Source organism: Gobius niger, assembly GCF_951799975.1.
Source record: "Gobius niger genome assembly, chromosome: 3".
NCBI classification, from domain to species: Eukaryota; Metazoa; Chordata; class Actinopteri; order Gobiiformes; family Gobiidae; genus Gobius; species Gobius niger.
Window position 1 is genome coordinate 36,608,172 of NC_136854.1, and position 23,966 is coordinate 36,632,137.

General features: G+C 42.6%; 2 protein-coding genes across 4 annotated transcripts in view; both read left to right on the forward strand.

The window, feature by feature from the left end:
- The window catches only part of frmpd1a (FERM and PDZ domain containing 1a), a 56,081-nt gene extending 39,258 nt beyond the window's left edge, over positions 1-16,823 (forward strand). For 2 of the 3 annotated variants that reach the window (XM_079553245.1, XM_079553244.1), the window contains exons 8-16: positions 2,025-2,120; positions 2,230-2,355; positions 2,438-2,557; positions 4,054-4,190; positions 4,385-4,604; positions 6,215-6,397; positions 6,480-6,624; positions 8,372-9,394; positions 12,727-16,823. In XM_079553245.1, the coding sequence (XP_079409371.1) occupies positions 2,025-2,120; positions 2,230-2,355; positions 2,438-2,557; positions 4,054-4,190; positions 4,385-4,604; positions 6,215-6,397; positions 6,480-6,624; positions 8,372-9,394; positions 12,727-15,728 (5,052 nt within the window). In that variant the 3' untranslated portion in view covers positions 15,729-16,823. The remainder of the gene's footprint in view (positions 1-2,024; positions 2,121-2,229; positions 2,356-2,437; positions 2,558-4,053; positions 4,191-4,384; positions 4,605-6,214; positions 6,398-6,479; positions 6,625-8,371; positions 9,395-12,726) is intronic. The other variant, XM_079553246.1, reaches the window with a different exon arrangement.
- A 299-nt stretch (positions 16,824-17,122) lies between these two features.
- Positions 17,123-23,966, forward strand: part of LOC306960499 (uncharacterized protein) — a 29,149-nt gene continuing 22,305 nt past the window's right edge. Inside the window, exons 1-14 of the mRNA XM_079552929.1 lie at positions 17,123-17,597; positions 18,253-18,354; positions 18,429-18,497; positions 19,848-19,996; positions 20,738-20,780; positions 20,889-20,933; positions 21,003-21,100; positions 21,188-21,285; positions 21,363-21,544; positions 22,779-22,887; positions 22,981-23,056; positions 23,124-23,193; positions 23,270-23,402; positions 23,470-23,564. Of these exons, the coding sequence (XP_079409055.1) occupies positions 17,430-17,597; positions 18,253-18,354; positions 18,429-18,497; positions 19,848-19,996; positions 20,738-20,780; positions 20,889-20,933; positions 21,003-21,100; positions 21,188-21,285; positions 21,363-21,544; positions 22,779-22,887; positions 22,981-23,056; positions 23,124-23,193; positions 23,270-23,402; positions 23,470-23,564 (1,437 nt within the window). The 5' untranslated portion in view covers positions 17,123-17,429. The remainder of the gene's footprint in view (positions 17,598-18,252; positions 18,355-18,428; positions 18,498-19,847; positions 19,997-20,737; positions 20,781-20,888; positions 20,934-21,002; positions 21,101-21,187; positions 21,286-21,362; positions 21,545-22,778; positions 22,888-22,980; positions 23,057-23,123; positions 23,194-23,269; positions 23,403-23,469; positions 23,565-23,966) is intronic.

A 23,966-nucleotide genomic window follows, 5' to 3' on the forward strand; every position in this document is an offset into this window, starting at 1 on the left:
GTATTTATAAAATGTGGTTAAAAAAGATGTGAACCAACAACATTTGAAAACATATCTCGCGATGCGTGCCATCACGTCTTAGTTGCATCTCCTCAAGGAATGATTTATGGTAATACATTGCAAGCGAAGTGTCTTGTGAACACGTTTTAAATACAAGCACAGTTGGTTATCAGGCGCTTCCTGTCGGCGGATGTGAAATTAGCAGGATGGGGAAAACCACGGAGATCAGAGTGCCCATTACTAATCACTGAGAAAACACGGATCAATACGCGCCTTCCCACTTGTCTCCTAATGCCAGCGATTACTGCACAATGCCGCCATATTAGTCACAGAGAGGATGTGAATGGGACAGGCCTAAACGAGGCTTAAATAGGGGGAAGACTAGGCAAAGAAACACATTTTAAAATATTGTGTTATTTAGCATTAGTTTGCTGCCCCCGCAAGTAATAAATAAAACTGAAACTGCGATACATGTCTCACCTTTATCTTGGTTTTGTTCTGGTTTGGTCCTGGTCCCATCTGGAATCAGTCCTTGATTTAGACATGATTTAGACCTAATGTTGTCCAGTTTAGTTTTGAAGGGCCTGTCTCACCACCGGAGGAGAGTTTTGGATATGTTGTGTAGACTGCTGCGACTGGCGTTGCGCTTATACAAAGGGCCCATCCCACCGGCCTGGACACTAGTTAGAGACTCAAGTTACCGCTGGTCACGGAAATGTCTCTGACACGTCCTCTGGAGATAGGGCGAGTCTCCAGGTCATCTCAGTGAAAATGAACAGGTCCAATTTCAGCTGAGTTTCCGCACGTGGTCTCAAGCAGCTGTGGCAATGTTACAAACATTATTTGTTGTCCTCAACCTGTGAGACGTTTCTGTGATGTCCCTGCAATGTCTCCGAGGCCTGTCGATACCCAGGAGATCTCAAATACACCTATGGAGTCTCATGTCTTTCCACATGCAGGCGCCTATCAGCCAAATAATAAAGGCCAGTGCCAAACCGGCCAGGTATAGGTTTTGGACCGACCTCTGGCTGTGGCCAAAGCGCGCTAACCTGTCACTGATGTGATGTGAACAGACGCTGGCCTCTGATTGGCAACGAGAGAGAGGACAGCCCTCACTATTGACACATGTCATACGGATTTATTATTTCACAACATCAAACGGCTGTTTTAAAAGGGAATTTGCTGATATTAGCATTTAGCCGCTGTTAGCGCAGCTTTAGCTGATGTTAGCATAACATTTGCATGTAGCTTTCCTTCATAGTTGTATTTAGCGGTTTCTTTTCTGTTTTAATACAGCTTGGCACCTCTGAATGATTCCATAAGTCCCACCAGAAGGCAGCATTTGTTCTCATCGCGGCTTACAAACTTTTAAGTACGATCAATTCAGCGTGCTCCTCTGGGGGGGCGCACCCACAACAAATGCCTGTGTGTGTGCGGTGGAAACAGAAGTGTGTGCGGGGCACGTAGATCGTGCCGTGCACGGTCGGGTCGTGCTATGTGGAACAATGGCTTTAGTCACACAGCTCGAACCCGGCGTGCGCACACGGAGACAGACTCCGCTGAAATAGAACATGTTCGTTTTCACCGAGACAACCTGGAGCCTTATCTCCAGGGGACGTCTCAGCGTCTCGAGTCTCCAACGAGCCTCCAGGCCGATGAGATAGGCCCTTAATTTAGTCCACTCATTTACTGCTGTCATACTAATTCAAATTTGGTTTGCTTTTTTTCCCCCCAGATGATAATTCAGTGTCTTCCTTTCTCATGTCTCCAACAGCTTGTAGGCCGTGCTCTAAGCCTCCCAGTCCTTACACACATTAATTCCATCTCCCAACATCTCTATCTGACATTTTTTCAAGCATCTAAAAGGATCTGTCTGTCCATAACCTATCATGTCACTCACTCATCATTGAAATGCCTTAAAAGCCTGGGTTTGACATGTGTTGACCCGTTGTGTTTATTATTTATGGCTCTGATGCAGTTTTTATGATGCTTTCCTCCTTGACCCTCGACCTCTGGCATTGCAGGGGAACTCGCTGCTCTTCCTGCCCAACGTCCTGAAGGTTTATCTGGAGAACGGACAGACCAAGGCCTTCAAATTTGAACCCAGCACCACCGTGAAGGTATGGGTCAAAAACACAATGACACACAGCAGATCAAGACATTTGCTGTCATATGCAGACTTACAAAAGCTTTGAACGCCAATGTTATTTTGTTTACTCTCTCCCGAAGGACATCGTGATGACGCTGAAAGAGAAACTGTCTTTGATCCGGATCGAGCACTTCTCTCTGGTGCTCGAGCAGCAGCCCGGCGTCACCAAACTACTGCAGCTCCACGAGGACGAGAGGATTCAACAGGTCCAGACGTGCCCAATCAAACAATATAGACTGATCTTGTGTTTAAGTTTCTGAACTCATTTCATGTCTGTTTTGTGTGAAGGTGGTGCAAAAGAAGGAACCGCACGACTACAGGTGTTTGTTTAGAGCTTGTTTTATTCCCAGAGACTCGCAAGTTCTGCTCGAGGAGGACCCCGCCGCCTTTGAGTACCTCTTTCTGCAGGTAACAATATGTTGACTTAATCGTAAAATTTTTGGAACGCCAATAGAGGGGTTGCCGGTTCGATCACAGTCCCACACACTGCCTTATAGTCTTTCTGGACAAGACACTTCGTCCACCTTGCCTTCCAGTCTGTACAGAAGTGCATGAATGAGCGTACTTTTGACTGCAAGTGCAGGGCAAATAATCCACATTAAATGAATAAACAAATAATTATAGATGATTGTAATTTATCATCTGTTTTAATGATTAATATGAGACCAATATCTTGACATAATTATTGGCCTCATGAATGCTGCAGTTCAACTTTAGACTTGGCTAATGTTTAGTGATTCTGACCTGGTGAAACTTTGGGACTCATCAAGCCGCAGCCAAAATCTAAATATTAATTTCAACTTTAAGATTTGACTGTTATACAGTATTCCCACAGAGCGCTGTAAATTCAAGTATTGATCATACTGTAAGGCTGACTATGAAAAACAACAGAGCACAGATATAGTACACAAGAGATCAATGGTTATCCATTCAGCCTCATTCATAGTAATGATCCCGTGTGGCCTGTGAAATTAACATGGCTGCTTAATCTCCTCTTACGAAGCCTGTTCCTTAAAAGGACAAAAGGGCAGGAAGCCTCACTCTCGCTACGAGCCTCCACAGGGCTCCAGAGCCTGTCAATCATAGATTTAGGCTTCAGCTTTTTATCTCTGATGCACAAAAACCAGCATGGTTAAAAATATGACACCCAGCCCAGCAATTTTCAGATGAAAATAAACCTTTTGGAGCCAGGCTTTTCAGCAGTGCAAACGAGGTCCAAAGCTACATAGGAATCCTGTTTACCAAGTGTCTTTTGGAGTCGGCCCTTTCGAAAACATATCTAACCCTAACCCATTTAATTGCACCGCCTTTAGCTTTGATTACAGCACACTTTGGACTGCAATGTCCAAAGATCCAGAGTTTTCATCAAGATCTTATATTGGTGATTGGAGAGTGCGGCCACAGTGCAAATCTTTCTCCAGCACATCCCAAAGATTCTCAATGTGGTTAAGATCTGGACTCTGTGGAGGCCAATCCATGTGTGAGAGTGATGTCTCATGCTCACGAAACCAGTCTTTCACAATGTGAGCCCGATGAATCCTGGCATTGTTCTCTTTGAATATGCCCGAGCCATCATGGAAGTAGAAATCCATTGATGGAATTGTGTTGCTGAACCTAGACCTGACCAACTACAGCAACCCCCAATTCAGTTCAGCTGCATCTTCTTTTTTTTCAGTTTCACCCTTATGTAATTCTGTTACTGATTTAGTTAGCCTCGCAATTTCTGCTTACACAGGAAAACTACGAGCTTAATAAATAAATACGTTTTCGGTTGGTAAGCAATCAATAGAAAATATGAGAGCAGCTACTTTTAATTAGAAACGCCTTGATTATGCCAGCATATTTATGATATGTAAATCAAATCTACCTCTTGCTAAGCTTTTGACTTGTAACTTGTGCCCTAGGGAGTGAACGACGTCCTACAGGAAAGGTTTGCAGTAGAGATGAAGTGTAACACGGCTTTACGACTGGCAGCTTTGCACATCCAGGAGAGACTGGCGAGTTCTGGATACTCCCCAAAAACCAACCTCAAGACAATCACGTAAGATGAAAAACAACACGCACAGGAGTACATAATACTACTGATAATACTGTATACATATAATACATTGAACTTTGTGCCATTAAACCTAATAATTACAGAGATATTAATCATAAACCAGGTCAAAACATCTTCAATGATAGTATTTTTAATGCAACCTATATGTAATCAATGTGTTTCTATATTTTCTGTAGTAAGACGTGGGGAATCGATAGCTTTGTGTCCAGTACGTTATTGAGAAACATGAAGGAGAAGGATCTGAAAAAGGCCATCAACTATCACCTGAAGAAGAGCCTCTCTCTGCAGGACCCTAAACTGAAGACCTCCTCCGTCGATCAGGCGCGGATCAATTATCTGGAAGAACTCTGCGACCTCAAGTCATTCGGAGGAAAACCCTTCAGCGCTACACTCATGGTGAGACGACGACGGAAATATCCATATTGATGCTTTTGTACATATATATTTGATCTATAATTATGACTTTCCGATAATTATTAGTTTCCAACCAATATTGGCCCATAAATCTGACCCTAGAGTCGAGACTGCAGTGCATTCCTGACACTGACAGGTCAAGAAGAAGTAAATATTAAGATGCAAAGTAAAGAGAAAAACAGCAGCAGAAGATGACAGTGATGTTAGATGTGTGATTTGTGTAACTCTTATTGTGTGTATGTGTCTGTGTTGGCAGTGATAAGTTCTCTACGTAAATCCACCGATGATCAAAGCATACACATGTTTTGTAAAACATTTCAACATGACAAACTTAAGTCAGTAATAGTCTTTCCTTTGGCAGGGCATTCCTGACAATAAACGTATCTCAAGAGCTGGAGATAGGTGCATTTAACCTCTTAAAGGGATATTTTTGATGGCATAGGTCCTCATTTCCTAGTTATCCAGAGTGTTGTTGATTTCTGGAGATATTTTTTATTATTATTATTCATGCAGTCCTTACATTTGAAGAGTTTAGTGGTGCTAGGCTAGTGCTAGGCTAGCGCATGTCTATGGTAGCTAGTAGCCTGCATTAAAAACCTCTTCAAAATCATCGGGTAGTCCTCCAAACGTTGCCATATCTGATTTGTAGAAAGCTCCTTTGTGAATTCCACATGCAGTAATGCAGGTAAACAAGCTACTGTAGATCCGGTAACCGAGCAGATCACTCCGCCACTGTGTAGCTTACAACCAGGAAGCTGATGCTGCTCAAATGTAAGTTATTTTAAATGAAAAAATGGTTATATGTAAAAAATCGATAGTCTGGTGTTATAAGTGATTTGCCTCAGGTGCACTGTGCTTAGGTCAGACTGTTCTTAATGCAGGCTACTAGTTACCATAGACATGCGCTAGCCTAGCACTAGCCTAGCACTAGCCTAGCACCACTAAACTCTTCACATATAAGGACAGCATGAATAAAAATATCTCCTGAAATAAACAACACTCTGGAAAACTAGGAAATCAGGCCCTCTGTGAAAAATCCTGAAATATCCCTTTAAGCTGTACTACTGCACTGAAAGAACCAAGCGCATTTTCTCCAGTTCGGCTTTACCCAAATGTAAAAACTTCTCGATGCCTGAAGGCCAGTGTAACGCCTCATTTGAAAGCTAAGACCTGCATAACTGATCTTACCTTTTTGTCACATGTTTTTCTTGCTATGTTGCTTTTTCATCACTGTTAAGTCGTGTTTGTGTCGCTCTTTTGCCACTTTTGCCCTTGTTTTCATCTCTATTTTGACTCTTCTTTTCAGTAGCTTTTAAATTTGAGTAAAGCCGAACTGAAGAAAATGTTCTCGGTTCAGGTGGGGGTTAAGAGGTTAAGTATTCCTTAACGTCATAAGAGCAGTGGTCAGTATTTCTGTATCGATTATGTGGTATTTTTGTCTGAGAGGAAGATTTAAATGGGAAATCCATATCTGTCACATTATCCAGCTTTATCCAACCCCACCACAACTATTTTTGCCCATCTTATTTTAACACTGTGGAGCTCTTGGATGCTGTGAAGTCCTCCGAGTCACTCCCTCTTGTTCCTTCCAGCTGCAGGACAGGGAGTCGACCGTGAACCTGCTGGTCGGAGCCCGTTACGGCGTGAGCCAAGTGGTGAACCGAAAGCTCAGCATCATGACCGCTCTCACCGACTTCAACAGCATCACCCGCGTTGAACTGCTGCCCGAGTCCGACCGCGTCAGCCTGGTCAAGATATACGTGCAGGACATCAAGGCAAGAGCAGCTTTAAATCAACATATGTGGCCCGAGACCGTAGCATTTGCTCTTAATCTAATCAGTTTTCTCCCGGCTATAGCCCATCACGCTGCTGCTTGAGACGGCCGCAGCCAAAGACATGTCCTGCCTCATAGCCGGGTATTGCCGTGTGTTTATCGACCCGAACATCAATGTTTTTCCCTGGACAGAGGAGAACAAGAAGCACAAAATATCTGCAGAAGAAGGTACAAAGATTGAACTAAGATTCGTAGTAGTTTTGAAAGTGTGATCATGTTTAAGCATACAGCACATTATCAAGTATAATTCTACTTTACAAGATGTCTGTATGTAATTGTATTTTAGTCTAAGAACTTGCCTATGTTCATTATATGGGAATTCATGAGACATAGTTTTAATTCTTTGTGTGGGTATTGCTCAAAGAGGACACACATTTTGGTTGGAGGTCACCTGACAGGGGTTTTCCGATGCCGATATGCATGGCCAGTATTTTTGACCGATATTTTTGTTTGATTGTTAAAGGGGCTAGATGCAAGTTTGCCCTTTTATACTCACTACTGCCACCTCAGGTCATACGTGTAACTGCAGCTTCTATATTAAGCTATTAAGCACTCAACACCTTTTTGAGTGACAGTGCAGGATTTTAGAGGCAGTTGTGGTGAATAGATCTGAGCTCATTCTACACATTAGGACATTATTGGAACATGTAGGGGGAGGAAATGCATAATTTTGACATTTTTAAACTCTGTATAGTCACTTTCGCAGCGGCCAATTTTTTTTTTTATTACTTTAGGTGAGTCAATAATAGTACTGTCCCAGCTTTGATTAGCTGCATACTGTTGCTCGTCGCAGCGTTTTCATTTATTTATTTAATATGGACATAGCAATTACATTGGACACTCAGACATTTTCAACTGTTTGGAGGGACACAGAAAAAACACAGAAAAGAGGGCAATTAAACAGTACAAGTGATAGATGGGATTTTCCTATGTGGAGTGTGCTTGATCCCTTGGGTCATCAGTTTCTCTCCACCACTCAAAACATACACTAAAGCAGGGTTAGGCAGGTTTGCCTCATTGAGGGACGATTTTCATTTTTGCCAAAACACCAGGGGCCGAAAGTAAAGAACTTTTTTTCCGCAAATACCAATGTTTTACATCAGTGGTTCTTAAGTGGCTTTTGGACCCAACATTACCCCAGGATGACAATCCACGCCCCAAACAAAACTGTAATTTGTCATATATCGTATAAAATATTGTATTTTCCACGTTTCCAAGTTTTTGTTGAACAAGACTGAAATTATGATCAAAACACCCCAATAACAAACATTTTAACAAACTCTGTTAGTGTTTCCATGTAGTTTCAGATGGAAAATATTGAATAAAAGTTCCCTCGTGACTCGTGACCCACTGAAAATGTTTCTGTGACCCACTTTTGGGTCTAGAGTCCCCGTTTTACATTATGTAATATGACCAAGTGGGACGTTCTGCCAGGACATCTTTAAAATACTGACACTATTTCTCTCATTTTTAGTGTACTTTAACAGATCTCTTATTTGCATAATAATATTTCTCAAAATCATCTTGGGGGCCAGAGGTTCTGTGCTGGAGGGCCGGATTTGGCCCCCGGGCCTGACGTTGCCTACCCCTGCACTAAAGGTTCACCTCTGGGGCCTGGACTAGAGTTTACTGCGTGAAATCTCAGTGGGACTTTCCAGGTTAAACAAAGGACAAATTAATACATCAAAAACAAGAACTGTCACTACAAAATACAACACAAATCCACACATACGCAAAGAAGAATAACGATAATAGATAAAAATAGAATCCTACCTGTATTTGATGCTTATTATTGATTTACGAACAGAATAAAAAGCCCATAAACTGGCTGTTATGGGCTCCGACTGTGTTATATTTTAACACAAGATAGTATTGTCATGTATTCTGCTGACAGTGTGTTGTTTTTATGTTGCAGGTTACGTGTCGCGGTGTGGCAGCGACTCTGACAGCTCCACGGACATCGACTTCATCAACTCGGTGGCCTCCCCGCGCAGCCGCACCTCCTCTGAGTCGCACGGGATCCGCCGAAAGGAGCGAGTGAAGAGGAGGAGGAGAGAGGCGAAGGAAAAGATAGATAAAGTCTCGGAGGACAGAAAGGCGGGAGGTGCGGAACAGATTATGCCAGAAAAACGCGAAGAAATCGAGCCAACGGCGAAAGAAATCGATGGAGGGGCAGAGGAGAACCAATCGGAAGCGTCCGATTCTTGCCACGGCCTGACCAGTTTGTCATGTGACTCCTTGGACGCCTTGGAGGAAGACGACCTGCTTTCCTGCTCGGCCCATCACCTGTCGCAGACTGTCCCGCTCCAGTTACACCCGTACGCCCCCAGGCAAAACGAGCCGCACCTTCTCGCACCACCGCCCGCCCATGCGCACCCGCTGCTGCACCCCAACACCGAAGAGGCAGTGTGCAGGAAGTCCGGCGACGGGGCGGATCCCCAAATCCTCACGCCGCCCATGTCCCCGTCTGCGAGCTATCAAAATCCATGCAGTGACAATAGCTCTATGCCTTTCGCCGAACTCTCCCGGCTCGCGGATTTTCTCCCAAGCCCCCCCGAGGCGAGTGAGGAAGACGAGGACGTCGAGGACGAATTGAGGAAGAGAAGGGGTCAGCTGCAATGGGACAGCAGCTCAAAAGACAAGACGATAAGCCCCTCCCCCTCCTCCCCGGCGTCCCACGCAGATTACGTCTTCAACTTTGAGCAAAACGACGCGCGCTGCTACTACAACCTGGTTTCCAACATCACCCCGGACAGCGCACGGAGCCTGTCCCAAAGGGGGAGCGGAAGGGGCTCAGAGGGAGATTCGGCACAGGAGAAAGTCCCGATCCTCCTGCCGCCTCCGGGGTTCGGGGACAGCAGTTCGGACGAGGAGTTTTATGATGCCAGAGATCAGCTTGCCTCACCAGAGGACCCAAAGTTGGCAGCGTCGAAAAGAGGTAATAGAGGCTAAATTATGTCTGGTGTGGATTTCTAAAACAGAGAAACGCTTAACCTAAATGCATCACTAAAGCATGGATTAAATAATCTCAAATTACGGATGGCCCTGAATACCACAAAATAAACCCAAGTACCTTCAGTGGCATGCTGGTCCCTCATTTTAAATTCAGTGGGAGAGTTTTAGGCTTTGTAGTGGCCCTCAACCTGCTTGTGGTTTTCAACAGTTGGCATTAGGGCTGAAACAACTAATCGATTAATCGACAACTAATCGATTACTAAAATAGTTGTCAACTATTTCAGTAATCGATTAATCGTTTTCTAGTGAACACAGACTAAAGTAGAGCAAAAATGACATGACAATTATGTATTTTGGATGAAAACCTACTTTATTTTTAAAGTTAAGGTCTGCAATGTTTTGTACATTGTAAATTTCATAAATATCTGTCTTTGCCTCGTCCAATCAGAAAGCAGAATTAGCACAAAGAGCACTTTAAGTTAACTCCATCAACATGTCCTCAAGCGGCACCACTTTAGCTTTATGTGGTCAAAAAATTTAAAAAATACAATTTCCATGCACCTTTCACAGCCAAGCGATTAATCGATTAATCGTGAAAATAATCGGTAGATAAATCGATTATCAAAATAATCGTTAGCTGCAGCCCTAGTTGGCATCCTCATATAGCCGACAGTTGTCACTTTCTTTTCCCTTGGGGCAGCCACAGTAAAGGCAGAGGACCTAGTTATATAAATAAAATATAGCCGATGTACTGCACAAGGAGTGTGAAGCGAAAGTAGTTTTGTGTTCCCTGCCAAATTTCATTAACCCTTTATAGGGCACTCATTAAAATGCTTTGAAATACATCATTTCAACTTAAGAGTGTTATTGGGGGAAATAACACAAATGTAGTTCTGTGTTTCATATTTCCACATTTTTCATTATCATGCAGAAAATCAAACTGAGCAAAGTTGCCATATTTGGTTCCCCTTTAAAGCTGGAGTACCTGACTTTTTGTTATTGTAGAGTATTGTAGAGATTTATTTTTGTCACCTAAGAGTATGTTGTTAATACAGCAAATAACAGACCTTGGTCCAATGTCTTCACCTAAATGTTTATGGAGCGATGGAAGATCAAAGAAGAATCTAAATTGGTTCTTCACTTTTCCACTGCTCGAAGCTGTGTATAGGTGTGAAACTTGCATATAATTAATTTACTTAAACAAATTGGATATGCAAGAGAGATTGTGAAAGCTAGAAATGAGTTTGACCGAAACCAAACATTTCTAAATTTGAACAGTAACAATTTGCTCCAATATTGTTTGCCTAAAATACCCTTTGGCAACATGAACACATAGTCCTAGGGTTTATTGGTTATTTTGTCAATACTGTAAGTATGAATAGGTGCAACGGACATGTCTAAATATGGACAAAATGAATTAACTTTAAGTTTAGGTGAACAGGGTTTATGATCAAATATGGTGCCTGCCTTTTTCATGATGTAATTTCACTCATTTCACTACGTCCTTCAAAACCAACACATATATCATCACTTAGTACAATTATTCACCAATAAAATGTGTGAGTTTCATCAACTTACCAAGGTTAGTTTTAGGGGTGAATTATCTCCAGAAAGTATGCTGCACTTTAGTTCAGAGAGAAAAGTAACAAGCCTCTTCAGGAGCAGTTTAGACTGAAGCATCAGCGCTAGAAGCTAAAGTTAGCATTTGATCTGCTGTACAAAAACAACAGGCCACAGAAATATTTTATACAGTCACTGACCAATACGACACAACGGCAAAAGTGTTCAGAAATACCACAATACCACACACCACACTGAAGACTTCACTGAGGAGCACTTTGAGACGTTGTTGTTCTGTGTAACTGTCTGTGGCGTAACGAGAGTGGGTGATATGCGCGGGCTGAATTACGATCTTGTCAAGACAAATCTGATTTGCCTGGCCTGCCAAACTACACGCTTTTTCATAGATATTTTAAAGACATATAGTCTGGGGGTAAGCATGATCTCAACGATTTCCCGGCGGGTGTGATTGACAGACGACATCAACTAATGAGAGCAACGCTAGATACGTCGCTGCAACAAGTGTCAGGAAGCCTTTCCAAAAATGTCCTTATTTACGAGGAACGCTAGAACGCTGTTTCTTGCTCTGGTTTTAATATTTAATATTTTCCAACTGATGAAGAAAACAGTGTATCGGTCGCCGCGCCGCCATGTTTAAAGAGGGGGTATTATGCTTTTTTCAATCACATAGCACCAGTCTATAGCACACTACAATGATGACCAAACCTTCTGTTGGTCTGTAAATGCAGTAAATTAGAATAACTGCATTGCATAAAATTGCTCTCTCAAAATGGCTGTAGCGAATGTCTTGAAATAGGCCTCTGTCTCTTTAAGAGCCTCTGACCCTTTTCGACACGCCCCCTCCACACGCTGTCTGTGGCATCAGTGGGGAGGGGGTTCTGCTGAGGAGCAGTGGTTGGTTACTCGGCTGGTGACGAAAGGGGAATCAGGCGTTTTATCCCTAAAATGGCTGCCATCAGAGTTTTTACAGATTACTCTTTAATACGTGAATGTGCCAAGGCAACACTTCAGGCATGTTTTTAATGAGGGAATGACATAATAACATGATGTAAAGCTTGAAAAAGTTGATTTTGCATAATACCCCCCCTTTAATGTTTTGGAAGAGTGCGTGGTGGTGGCAGGTGGACCGATGTGGGGAAAATCGTGAAATGATAGGCTGCGAGCAGCCAATTGTCTGGCACGCCAGGCAAAAATGATTGCAATTATGCATTGAAATTATTTTTTTTTATTATTAAAATTGTCCCTCTCTTCTTCCTGCACCCAAACTAGGCGTTAGGCTTACAATGTTGTAGAACAGAATGAAACGGCAACCAGATATATTTATAAGCTATCATTTTATTGTCATTGCAATTTTCAAGCTTCGCCACCAGGGGGTGCTGCAGCACCTGCCGTACCCAATGCCCGCTGGCTGCTCTGCTTTGTACCAGGACACTACAGGCCGCCATTGCTCCGCCATTGCTGTAGTACCACCATATCGCCGCTAGTGCCCCATTGAAAAGCATTGGACGTTAAAAACAACTTTAACGCCTGGTTTCTATTTTTTAAACACTAGACTAGGCTAGATGTTCCTCCTGTGATAACGTTGGGTTAGTCACAATTAAGGAAACCAGGCTGGTTTTCGTAAGAAGAATTTTAGAAATCTCGTACTTGATGAGGGTCGGACTCAATTGTTGAATTGTATGTGTAGCGTATATCATTCTTTACTAACAAATATATTTTTTCTTCTTCTTTCAGACACTTGTGCAGTGGGTGAGGGAGCAGACGCTGCAAAGAGACCTGGTGAAGTGCATGACCAACAGCTCGGCTTCAGAGCGGGGGGCGAGAGACTGTCCCAGCTTCGAAAACGTTCCCGAAAACGCCGCTCCTACTTGGAAACAGACTACACGGCTACTGTGTCGTTTCCCGAACCAAACGAGGGCGGGGGGAAAAGACAGCATCGCAAAAACCTCTCCATGGGATACTTCGACTCACAGATGCTGAGTTCGGACCCTGAACCATCGGAGCAAACCCAGAACCCCAGTCCCACCGTGTCCTCGCTCACCCATTCAGAAGGAGAACCGTCCCAGCTTGAGTCCAAACCAATTCTGTCGAAACAGTGCTCCAAAGAGTCTTTAAGTAAACTAAGGACTTCTGATCCACCAAACGTAACAAGGAAGCAGGACATGGAGATGGAGCCAGACGCAATGGAATCAAAGTCGGTTACGGATTTGATGAAGCCCCCGTCTCCGAATATCACCGTGGTGCGCTGTAGGGTCGACCCGGACGGCAAGGAGAGCGCAGACCGGACAGGTGACGGCAAGGAGGAAACTATCAAGGACACAAAAAGTATTTTAAGTAATGGTCCTTTTGACAGCCACATGTTTATGCAAGGAAAATCTGAAAATACTGCTGAAAATGTAAAGGTAGGTAACGGCCCGATTAGAGAAACTGTGATGGCCGTAGAGCCGAATTCGTACATCGAGGAGTATATTCTTAAAGATGTTATATGCAACTCAAAATCTTTCTGCCCTCCACCTGCTCCACCCTCGTCCCCATTCATAACTGTCCCGTCCCAAAGCGAGTGCTTAGAAATACAGAATGAAAGCATAGACAGCAAAAGCACAAAAAACCTTCTGGGAACTTTGGAGCAGAGTAATTCCACCACTTCGCAGACAGATGGCAGCGTCAACGGGGACGAGGCGCTGGCGGTCGCCTGCTCCACCAGGACGGCAAGCGAAGAAGTAACGGACAGCACCACGTCTGATAATGTTTTCGAGGACGACGAAGGCACGGTCTCTTTGAACTCGAATTTAAGCGACTCGAAACACGACTGGGTTGTTGCGACCAGAAAAAGCTTCATCGTCGACACCATTGAATCTCAGATCGGAAACACGAAAACAAAAAGGCTTTACTCTCTCAGCTCGGACTTCAGCTGTGCTTTATACTCCATCACTTCCAAGATCGGTCCTGCGGCAAACGACATGTCTCCTGATATCGAAAGTGTGGTTCCATTTAAAAATGCTATAGAAACTACAAACTTAACATTGTCCCTAACTAAAGATTTAGCTTGCCCTAGTTTAGCAAAGCAAGAGGTCTCACTAAATTCTCCATCTCAGTTCATGTTCCAAGCCTGGTCTCCGAGCATTATGGGGCGCTTGTCCGCCTCCACGCTGAGAAGTAAAATTCAAAATTTGCCATTTTATCTGTCCCGCTCACTAGAGGCTGTTAACCAGGCAGGTGAAGTAAGTCCATCCCAAAGTCCAGCTGAGGAACTGTCCCAAGATAAAGACATTACAATTAGTGTTACAGATGTCGACAATGTGACGGAGACATTGGACTTGGCTGTTGAATCAGATGAATCAGATTCTACTGTGACTGGATCGGACTTGGACCAGGCTCCACCTGAGGAAAAGAACGATGAAAAACCAGAGCATAATATAGAAGATGATAAATCATTGTCGCATTGTGAGCCAGAAAACCAAAAACAACCTGCACTTGACCAAACTATGTCAGGTCCAGTAATCGAGCCCCCAACCTCAATAGTGAGCCAATTCCTACAAACTCAAACTTCACACACAGACACTCCCGGCCCCGTAACCACCGCGCCGCAGACTCAAAAGAGAGTCGCTCAGCCTGGAGAGGATGTACCAGGAATAAAAACTAGTCTGTCCATTATCCCTCCAATAGTGGTGACCACACAGAGTGTAGCTGAAGAGGGTGAGCCACAGAAGAGCAGTGGAAGAGATAATGGAAACGTCATTGTGGGAAGAGATTCTCCTTCAAAATCATCTCTAAACCTTACAGGAGACTGCAGTGTGTTTACTGTCATTGAAGAGCAGTCCCAGTCAAAGATACCTCTGGATGCTGTCCCGGTGAAGTCAGGTTGTCCGGTCGTCCCTGGGTGTGTGGTGGGGGTGGATCCGCTGGATGCCTGTGGCTGTTCATCTGTCTACACAAACTGCTTCAATGACGGAGACGCTTTTGACGAGGAGCTGACGGTGTACGAGTTCTCCTGTCGCACAGAGAGCAGTGGACCTCAGTTGAACGCAGTTGGTCTTCCTCTTATCACGTCTGCCCCTGTGTCCTTCCTGACAACTTCTTCTGGATACAGCCCCTCGTTCCCACGCTCCGTACTGTCGTCCAACGCCTCAGAGCTGAGCCCGCTGCTCTCTCCTCTGTCTGATGACTGCCCACAGTCTCACTCACATAAAGAAACACTGCAGCGATTGGTAAAGCAGCAGTACCCGGGCCTTCCCTCTGGGTTTCAGCTGCTCAGAGCAGATGTGGATATGGTCCTCACTGCTTTAGAGAGCACCCACTCGGAGCAGTCCACAGAGAGCCAGAGGGGGCTGCACCCACGGGACACATGTCCCGCTCACTTCACTGAGAACAAGAGAGTCCTCCAGATCGAGGCACGGCGCCTTATGACAGGCTGCCACCAGGTCGTAGGCATCGCACAGAGCCCAGAGGAAATGTTCTGCACCTTAGTGGAGTGTTTCCACAACCTGGTGGGACTGTCCAGCCTGGTGCTGTGGTTCTCAAGCTGTGAGCGCTGTGAGCGGAGGAACACTGAGGCGGTGTCTGGGTTGGTGGATGTGACGCGATCCTTCAGAGACTTCTGTGTGGCTGCAGAACGAGCCAGCAGCAAACGGAGCTGTCAGGACCTCAGCACCAAACTGCTGGCCAAACAGTGCACTGCTCTGAACGCCTCTGTCTTCTGCCTGACACAGCTGTTCCGCACTCTCACTGCGCTGTAGCCCAAAAGTACAAGACTGAACTGTGCAACTCTGCAGGGAGCCTCTGGTGCAGGGAGGATCCTCAGAGGTGAACAGACTCCTCGTAAAGGGACTGAATCAGCCCAAACGATCACTGTAAGACAGTTCACACAGTGCAAATCTCTGAATGCATGTGGCGAGTGGCTTCATGCTGTGCACGTACTGCGGCCCAATAACCAAAGGCTGAGCCTGTGTGCATCAGTTCTGAGGAACCGGTCCACTTGAATGTACAATAGTATTTTATGGTATACAGTATTTATATATTCAAATATTTAACAAGAGGAATGTTAAGGCAAATATGTGCATATACGTTTACAAGCTTAGTTTTTGCCGTAATGGTGTGACAATAGTTGGCCTTTTACAAATACAAAAGCACAGATAAACTCAAACATTTTGTATGCATAACTCATACTGGCCTTTGTTTAAAACCTTTCCTGCAGTTTCTTGATGTTTATGTCCCGTGATCCTTTCAGGTTGTTCAGACTTTGAAAGTTACTGTTTACAAATGTCATCTCATCTAATCACAGAACAATTTTGTACTTGTCACTTTGAAGGAAGATGAACATAACTGGTAAACAAAAAAATGCACATTAATAACTCTCAAAAACACATCTGACGAGTATCCAGTTTGCACATTTTGTTGTGCATAACAAAAATACATCCCCACTACGGTCAAATTTATTTAAATTTCATACAAATATTTCAACTTCCTCCAAAACCTTAACGTGGTCTTTACTCTCTGAAGACCCACACTAAGTGCATTATTTAGTAATTTAATACTAGGGCTATAAACAGTCATTTTGACTATTTGGATACCCATGTTCACCTTAGATAGTAGAATATCTGTCAGCAAAGAAAAAGGCATGGTCTACATTTCTGTTTTTTACATTTTGCTGTGAAACCTAAAGTAATTGTTTTAAGGCCCACAACCTAAATATGCAAATCCACCATTTTCCTGTTGGTCTGTGCTCATGAAGCATGCTGCATAAGCCATACATGTATTGTTATTTCATCAGGGATTTTACTGAATGTTGATGTCTTCAGGTTTGTCATGCTTACCCTATTAAAGCCATTGTGCACATCTCTTCTTTTGTTGAATCTACTCTGTGTCAGAGTTTATTTAATTACAGGTGATTTGGGCAAGGGTTTGTCATAGTTTCATCTTGGTACTGGGTAACAACAGCCACACTCTCTTCATCAGAAGTCAGATGACCACCAAGAACTAAAACTTATATTACATGAGCATTATTAATATAATATAGGGTATACTTGAAAGGCAAGGCAACTTGCCTTGCTACAATCCAACAGTCTCCTTCTGTAGGCCTATATATACGGTGTGTATGTAAGGCAGCCTACGAGCTTGCTTGAAAAAAATTGCATTACATCTTTTGTCCACCGGAAGGCGCTCTAACCCAGCAGCAGTATTACTGTCAATACAGCAAAAGGCTCCTCTGAGGTTTTTTGTTTGCTTTTAGGTCAAACCTTTCGTCTCTTTATCCACTGATACAAGAGAAAGTCCGACATGAGAATTTCCTGTGTCATGTTCTTGCGTCAGTCCGGTCAGATCAAATCACATGCTTTTTCGAGTCTTGTTTCCGCGCGGGGGGAGGCAGATAACTGGTTATTGTTGCCTCTGTGGTAAATCTGCCACATCCACTGGACACTGTCCATGCAGACTACGGTATGGAGAGGTTTGAGCATTCAGACCATGATTCAGACGGAGCAGAGGAACGAGTCTCCGGTGATCCGCGGCACGAAGGCTGCGGCTCGGTAACGCGGAGGACCGGGCACTGCGCCCCCCTGACCCAGCGCCAGGAGGCGCTGCAACTCCTCAAACTCGCTGGACCTGTGGTAAGAGCAATAGTGCCTAATTCCAAACAAAATAAAGGCAAATAAACTGGTGATCTTTGTTGCAGCAGGGAGGTCCAAGGCACGTCTTCTCAGAGTTTAAAGGCCATGTACCCGGTTTTTGTTTTACTCGTGATCAAATGAAATTAGTTTTGTCCACTTTCAGTGATCCAGTGGTTTCTGAAAATAGACTGTTCATCGTAATTATAAAGCATTTCTATTGATTGACCATTGATTGTGAGCTTGCAAAATGATTTTTGTTTATTGTGACACCCTGAATAGTGACCTCAAAAGTTGTGTAACGAATGCTTTAAACTTTCTCTCCCTGATTCTTTTCTGTAACTCAAACATTCAGGCATGAAAAGTGCAGTGGGCGCTTCTAAATATCACTCCCAGCATGCAGTTCAACTGTAGACAGTCAAGCCTAAAACAGCCTGAAACTGAATGTATATAATATACAATAGACACAAATGGCAGTAGCTGACATTTATTTATTTTACAAATGTACATTGAATTATTATTTTTATAAATGCCAGCTTTAAAAAAACGAAAAAAAGATTTCATTGCTCAGCTCTCAATCCACAGCACAATTACAAATGAAGCATGTTTACACTTTCATTAATACTATTTTGTTTTCTAAATAATGCATCTCTTGCAGGTGATCTCGCAGATGATGGTGTTCTCGATCAGTATCATCAGTATGGTGTTCTGCGGCCATCTTGGAAAAACTGAGCTTGCTGCGGTTTCATTGGCTGCCGCTGTAAGGTCATACTGTGATCTAGTTTCTCAGTGTCTTTATTCCTTACTACTTGCTAATCCTGTGTCTATACTCAGGTGGTTAACGTCAGTGGGGTCTCCATTGGCACTGGTTTGTCTGCGACTTGTGACACTCTTATATCCCAGGTAGGACTAAAAATGTAATTGAAGTGATGCTATGAAAGTAAAAACTGCTATAAGAACTAAGGAGTGAGTATTAATTTGATCTAGTAAAAATTAGTAAAATAAATTAACCTCTCCACCCCATCTGAACCAAGCACATTTTCTCCAGTTTGGCTTTACCAAAATCGAAAAAATTCTTGAAAAAAGTGTCAAAATTGTGTCAGAAATGAGACGAAAACAAGGATGAAAATGCAACAAAAGAGAAACAGAAACACAACAAAAAAGTCACAAAAGAGAAACAAAAACAAACAAAAAAGTAAAAAAAGTGACAACGACACAAGGAAAAAGACCCATTTAGATGGGTTATGTTGGTCTTAGCTTTCAACTGAGCCGATACAATGGCCTATAGGTTGTGACCTTTAAGATTTGGGTAAAGCTGAACTGGAGAAAATGCACTCGGATAAGGGGGGATTTTCTTGAAATAGGTAAATTTCTCTTTGATTTGAGAACCTAATTTCAAGAAATCTGTCCATGGAGAACGATATTTGCACTTTACTTATTACAAGATTACTTTTTGCAGTGTATAATTTCGAGAACTCGAACCACTGATCCCTTCAGTTCAGTTTTACCCAAATCTAAAAAGTTAGCTTCAAAACCTTCAAAACTCATCTAAATATCTATATTTTGCTTCACGTTGTTGTCGTCACTTTTTTAATATTTTGTTTCATCGCTTTTTGTCGTGTTTTTGTCAAATTTTCATTGTTTTTTTTTTCACTTTTTTGTTGCTCTTTTGTGGCTTTTTTGTTGCATTTTTTTCAGCCTGGTTTTCGTCTCATTTCTGTTGCTATTTTGACACTTAGACACTAAATTTGGGTAAAGCCAAAAAATGTGTTCAGTTAAGCCCCCGCATGTTAAGAGGTTAAAAGTGCACTATGTAACTTTTTATATGAAAAAACATATTTGTACATATTTGACCTTTTATTGACTCAGTGATACTCCAGGATCAATTGTTTTTGGGTTTCTGGTTAGTTTCTGATACGAACCGATAAAAACAATTGATTCTTGAGAATCAATTGAGTCACTAAAAGGTCAAAAATGTACAAATATCAAGTTGCATCGTGCATAAGTGCATAAGTTATTATAAAACGATACTATGATTTTCATAAACTCAGTAATGCCAGTGGGCCTATACTTTTTGACAATGTAGGGAAATGTGTCCCCTCCCTTTATCCCATCCGTCAATACCGCTGGATCCTGATCTTAAGCTCTAGGTCAGATGTACCGGATTACACCATTGTGCATGTCTCAGGTTGATTACTTTCTTAGCAACTGTACAGGCTTATCTTTGTGGTTTTCAATGCCTTCATTTTACAGACCTTCGGGAGCGGTAACCTGAAGCGGGTCGGGGTGATCTTGCAGAGAGGGGTGCTCATTCTGCTGCTGGCCTGTTTTCCGTGTTGGGCCGTCCTCATCAACACGGAGCCCCTGCTGCTCGCTGTCAAGCAGAGCCCAGAGGTGGCCAGGTCAGCACATGTTTGGATTTCTGCCGTTACTGACCTGTTGCAAAAAGCTTCCACTGTTTCAGAGTCCAGTTTGGAAGTTCAAGTATCGGAGTTTATTATCCAGTTATCACCTGATACTTAACCTCTTCACCAAGTGCATTTTCTCCTGTTTGGCTTTATCCAAAAAAGTCATCTACACAGATGAGACAGATGATTCACTTTTTTGACTTCATTTCATTGCTTTTTTAATGCATTTTTTGCGGCTTTTTGTTGCGTTTGCGTCACACATTTTTCTCACTTTATCGTCACTTTTCTGTTTCTCTGTTGTGCTTTTCCATCTCTTTTTTTGCATTTTCATTTTCATACTTTTCGAGCTTTTAGGTTTGGGTTAAGCCGAGCTGGAGAAAATAATTTGTGCGAAAAGCAATGCCTCATACTGGCATTAAATCTGAATTTTTGGAAAATTATCATATTGCTCAACAATTTTTAACTGTATAAGTTCGAGTTAGTTATTTAGTCTTAAACATATTCAGTTTCTGTCCACATTTCTTTGCTCAAAAGTTGCCTGTTTTGCACCTCTTTCTGCATTCGTGGCATTAAAATAATAGTATTTGGGCATTATATTGGCATTAAAATTGACTTGCTTCTGCCTGTATAAACCCTGATAATGCATAGTTAAATGGTTGAAATGTTTGACTTGAAGACTTGATGAAGCATTCCCTCTTCACACATCCCAAATAATGATCATATTCTTTATTCAAGTCTTTCACAGTTGTATGTGAAGATCTTCATGCCTGCTCTACCGGTGAGTTCTGCCAAAATGATCAGAAACACATCATTATATATAATACATTTCAAGTATGCTTATTTTATTGTTAACTAATCTATTTCAAGTATTGTTCTCTGTTGGCAGGCAGCGTTTATGTACCAACTGCAGGGAAAGTATCTTCAGAATCAGGTGCTGACAAATACTTATAGACCTAATACGTCAAACAGACTGTACTAGTAACTACATTCTGGTTTATAGGGAATAATGTGGCCACAGGTCATTACTGGAGCTATTGGAAATGTCTTCAACGCCGTCATCAACTACATCTTCCTTCACCTCCTGGGGCTGGGAGTGGCGTGAGTAAATGAATGAGCCTAAATCTTGGAGAAAAGACGATCACCAGTCATTTTTGCGTCTCTGTGTCCTCTGTAAAATGGCCAAAGTGGATCTGCAGCTGCCAACGCTATCTCACAGTACGTGCTGGCCCTGCTGCTGTTTGCTTACATTAAATGGAGGGGTCTTCACAAAGCGACATGGGGAGGTCAGTTGTCTTTAGCTTATGTTTGCTTCTAATCATGATATTTTCTTATATATTCTTCTTGTTCTATCGCTCCACAGGCTGGTCCATGGACTGCCTCCAGGAGTGGGGTCTGTTCGTGCGGCTCGCCATCCCGAGCATGCTCATGATCTGTCTGTCCTGGTGGATTTTTGAGATCGGGGGATTTCTGGCCGGTATCATCAGTGAGACTGAACTCGGAGCGCAGTCCATCGCTTACCAGCTCTGCATCGTAGCCTACATGGTGAGCTCACTGTGAGGGTACATTAGAGTTTAGATACTTGTGATCAGGGCTGCACGATACATCCCAAAATCATTGTTATAATTCATAAGGCGACATATTGTTCCTGTGCATTGTCCATTTAACATGTCAATGTTGAACTGTGACAGCAGGGGGCGCTGTATATTCATGTTTAGTAGGTACTTCAGAAGGAGCTTGTTTGAAAGACAAAAAAACTTGTCACCAATCCCCACCACGATGTTTCTCCACTCCCCTGAAGCTTAGTTGTGGGAGGGCTCATTTTAAAGCTCGGACTGAGCTCTATCACTCTATCTCTTTCATTTCCTTAGATATCGGCCTTTTTATCGGCCGATAGCCGATATTGAAAATACCCAAATGTTGGGCCGTAATCACTAGGGATGTAACAATGCCTATAATGGGAATCGATTAAAAAAAAGAATAGAAATAAACAAATCCATGTAAAAAATAAAAAAAAACACAGTCAAAATGATAATGATAGATGTTAAAATAAAAGAAACATATTTTTGTTATAAAATGAGTCATATAAATTTTGTTTTTAAAAAAAAAGGTAAAAAATTGAAAAAATTGAAATTGGGAACTTAAACCAGAACTAAGTAACTCATGCCCATAGAGGCCATAAGCGCCACTGCAGGTGTCGTAGCATGTTGCGTTTTTTTACTCATTAATTGTCCGTGAGAGTAAATACTACGCTGACAGAAAGAAAAGACGACGGGAGAGAGGGATATTACATCCAATTACACAATGGAGATAATTTTCTTTCCCTCAAACTGCTGTAAATACTGTTTAAGTGGCGCTAGCCCACAGTTAGCTTTGCCCGTTAGCCTGTTAGCTTCTTCTTCGTGATTCCATTAGTGTGTATTTTCTGGCCTGAGACACCAGGGGGAGATGAAAGGCCCCCCAGTCAGCCCATCAACACTTGTATTACCCCCAGATTGACTACAAAAAGCATTTATTAAGGTAAACAAGTTACTTAGTACTGCTTTAAAATCGAAAAACGACTGGAATCGGGGCTTGAGTGCATCGTTACATCCACACTAGCCACTCGAGACCATAACACATCACAAAATCAATGTGGTCTTCCATTTGACTGAGATTTACACATTGTTTTACTGTTTCAGTCATGTTTTGTCTCATTTTGTTCCATTTTAGTGTTGTTTGTGCAGTCCTATTTGTCAATTTCAGAAATTCAAGGTATTATGTATTATTCTCCTTTTAGTTTCCCCTCGGTTTTTCCGTCGCTGCCAGTGTTCGAGTGGGAAATGCTCTCGGTGCTGGAAATGTGGAGCAAGCCAAGTTGTCCTGCAAGGTCCCCATCATTTGTGCCTGTAAGACATTTGGAAATATTGCACTCATTCTTTCTGGCATTGAAAGTGTAAAAACAGTGTGTACAGGGTGTAATACTTTCTTATGTTATACAGTTATATGTGCATGTATTGTCGGAGCTGGTTTTAGCCTCGCCCGACACGTCATCGGATACATTTTTACCTCAGAAGAGTGAGTACATATACATGAAGCCAGTAGATAAAGAATGTTTGTAATAGTGCTTGTGTTTTCTATCCAGAGACATCATACAGAGGGTTTCTGAAGTCATGCTTTTATTTGGTTTCATGCACATTGGGGACGGCACGGCGGTAAGAAGGCCACATGTTTAGTTTATCATGTTGACACAGTAGACCATAACAATACATCTTTTTTTAACGTCTGCAGGGTGTAGCGGCGGGCGTGCTGAGAGGAGCAGGGAAGCAGCTGATTGGTGCCCTGTGTAACCTGGTGGGCCTATATTTGATTGGGTTTCCCATTGGTGTGACTTTAATGTTTGCTGCCAAGATGGGCATCGTGGGTAAGAAAACTCGGATGGAGTTCTTGACTTCACTCATTTTCACTGAACTCTCCTGTTTTCGTCACAGGGCTCTGGACCGGACTGTCCATATGCGTCTGTCTGCAATGCACTGTTTTCATCGTAATTCTGTACAGACTCGATTGGACTAAGGCTGCCCAAGAGGTGTGCTTTCATTTCTTCAACTCTTTTATTTTATTAACAAGTCATTAAACCCTTTTGTGGTAATATATCAGGGACATTTTTCCTTCAAAGAAATGATCAGAAATGTCAGAAAATGTCTACCATATTGCACATATATTGATATCATTTTTGTCAGGAAAATGTGAAACATTTAGACAGTTTAAAGTGCATATGACAAGTTTTAATGCTTTTGAAAATATGACTTATTTAGATGGATCTGTTGTAAGTAATTTAATGAGCTACAGACAGGAAGTGGCATAGATGGAGGTTAAGTTTGACTCACTCATTTCCTATTGACATAACATGGTCGGCACGGCAACAGTTTCAAATTGTTTGCCTCCATCTACGTCACTTCCTGTAAGTGTCCAATAAGGAAGTGAAACA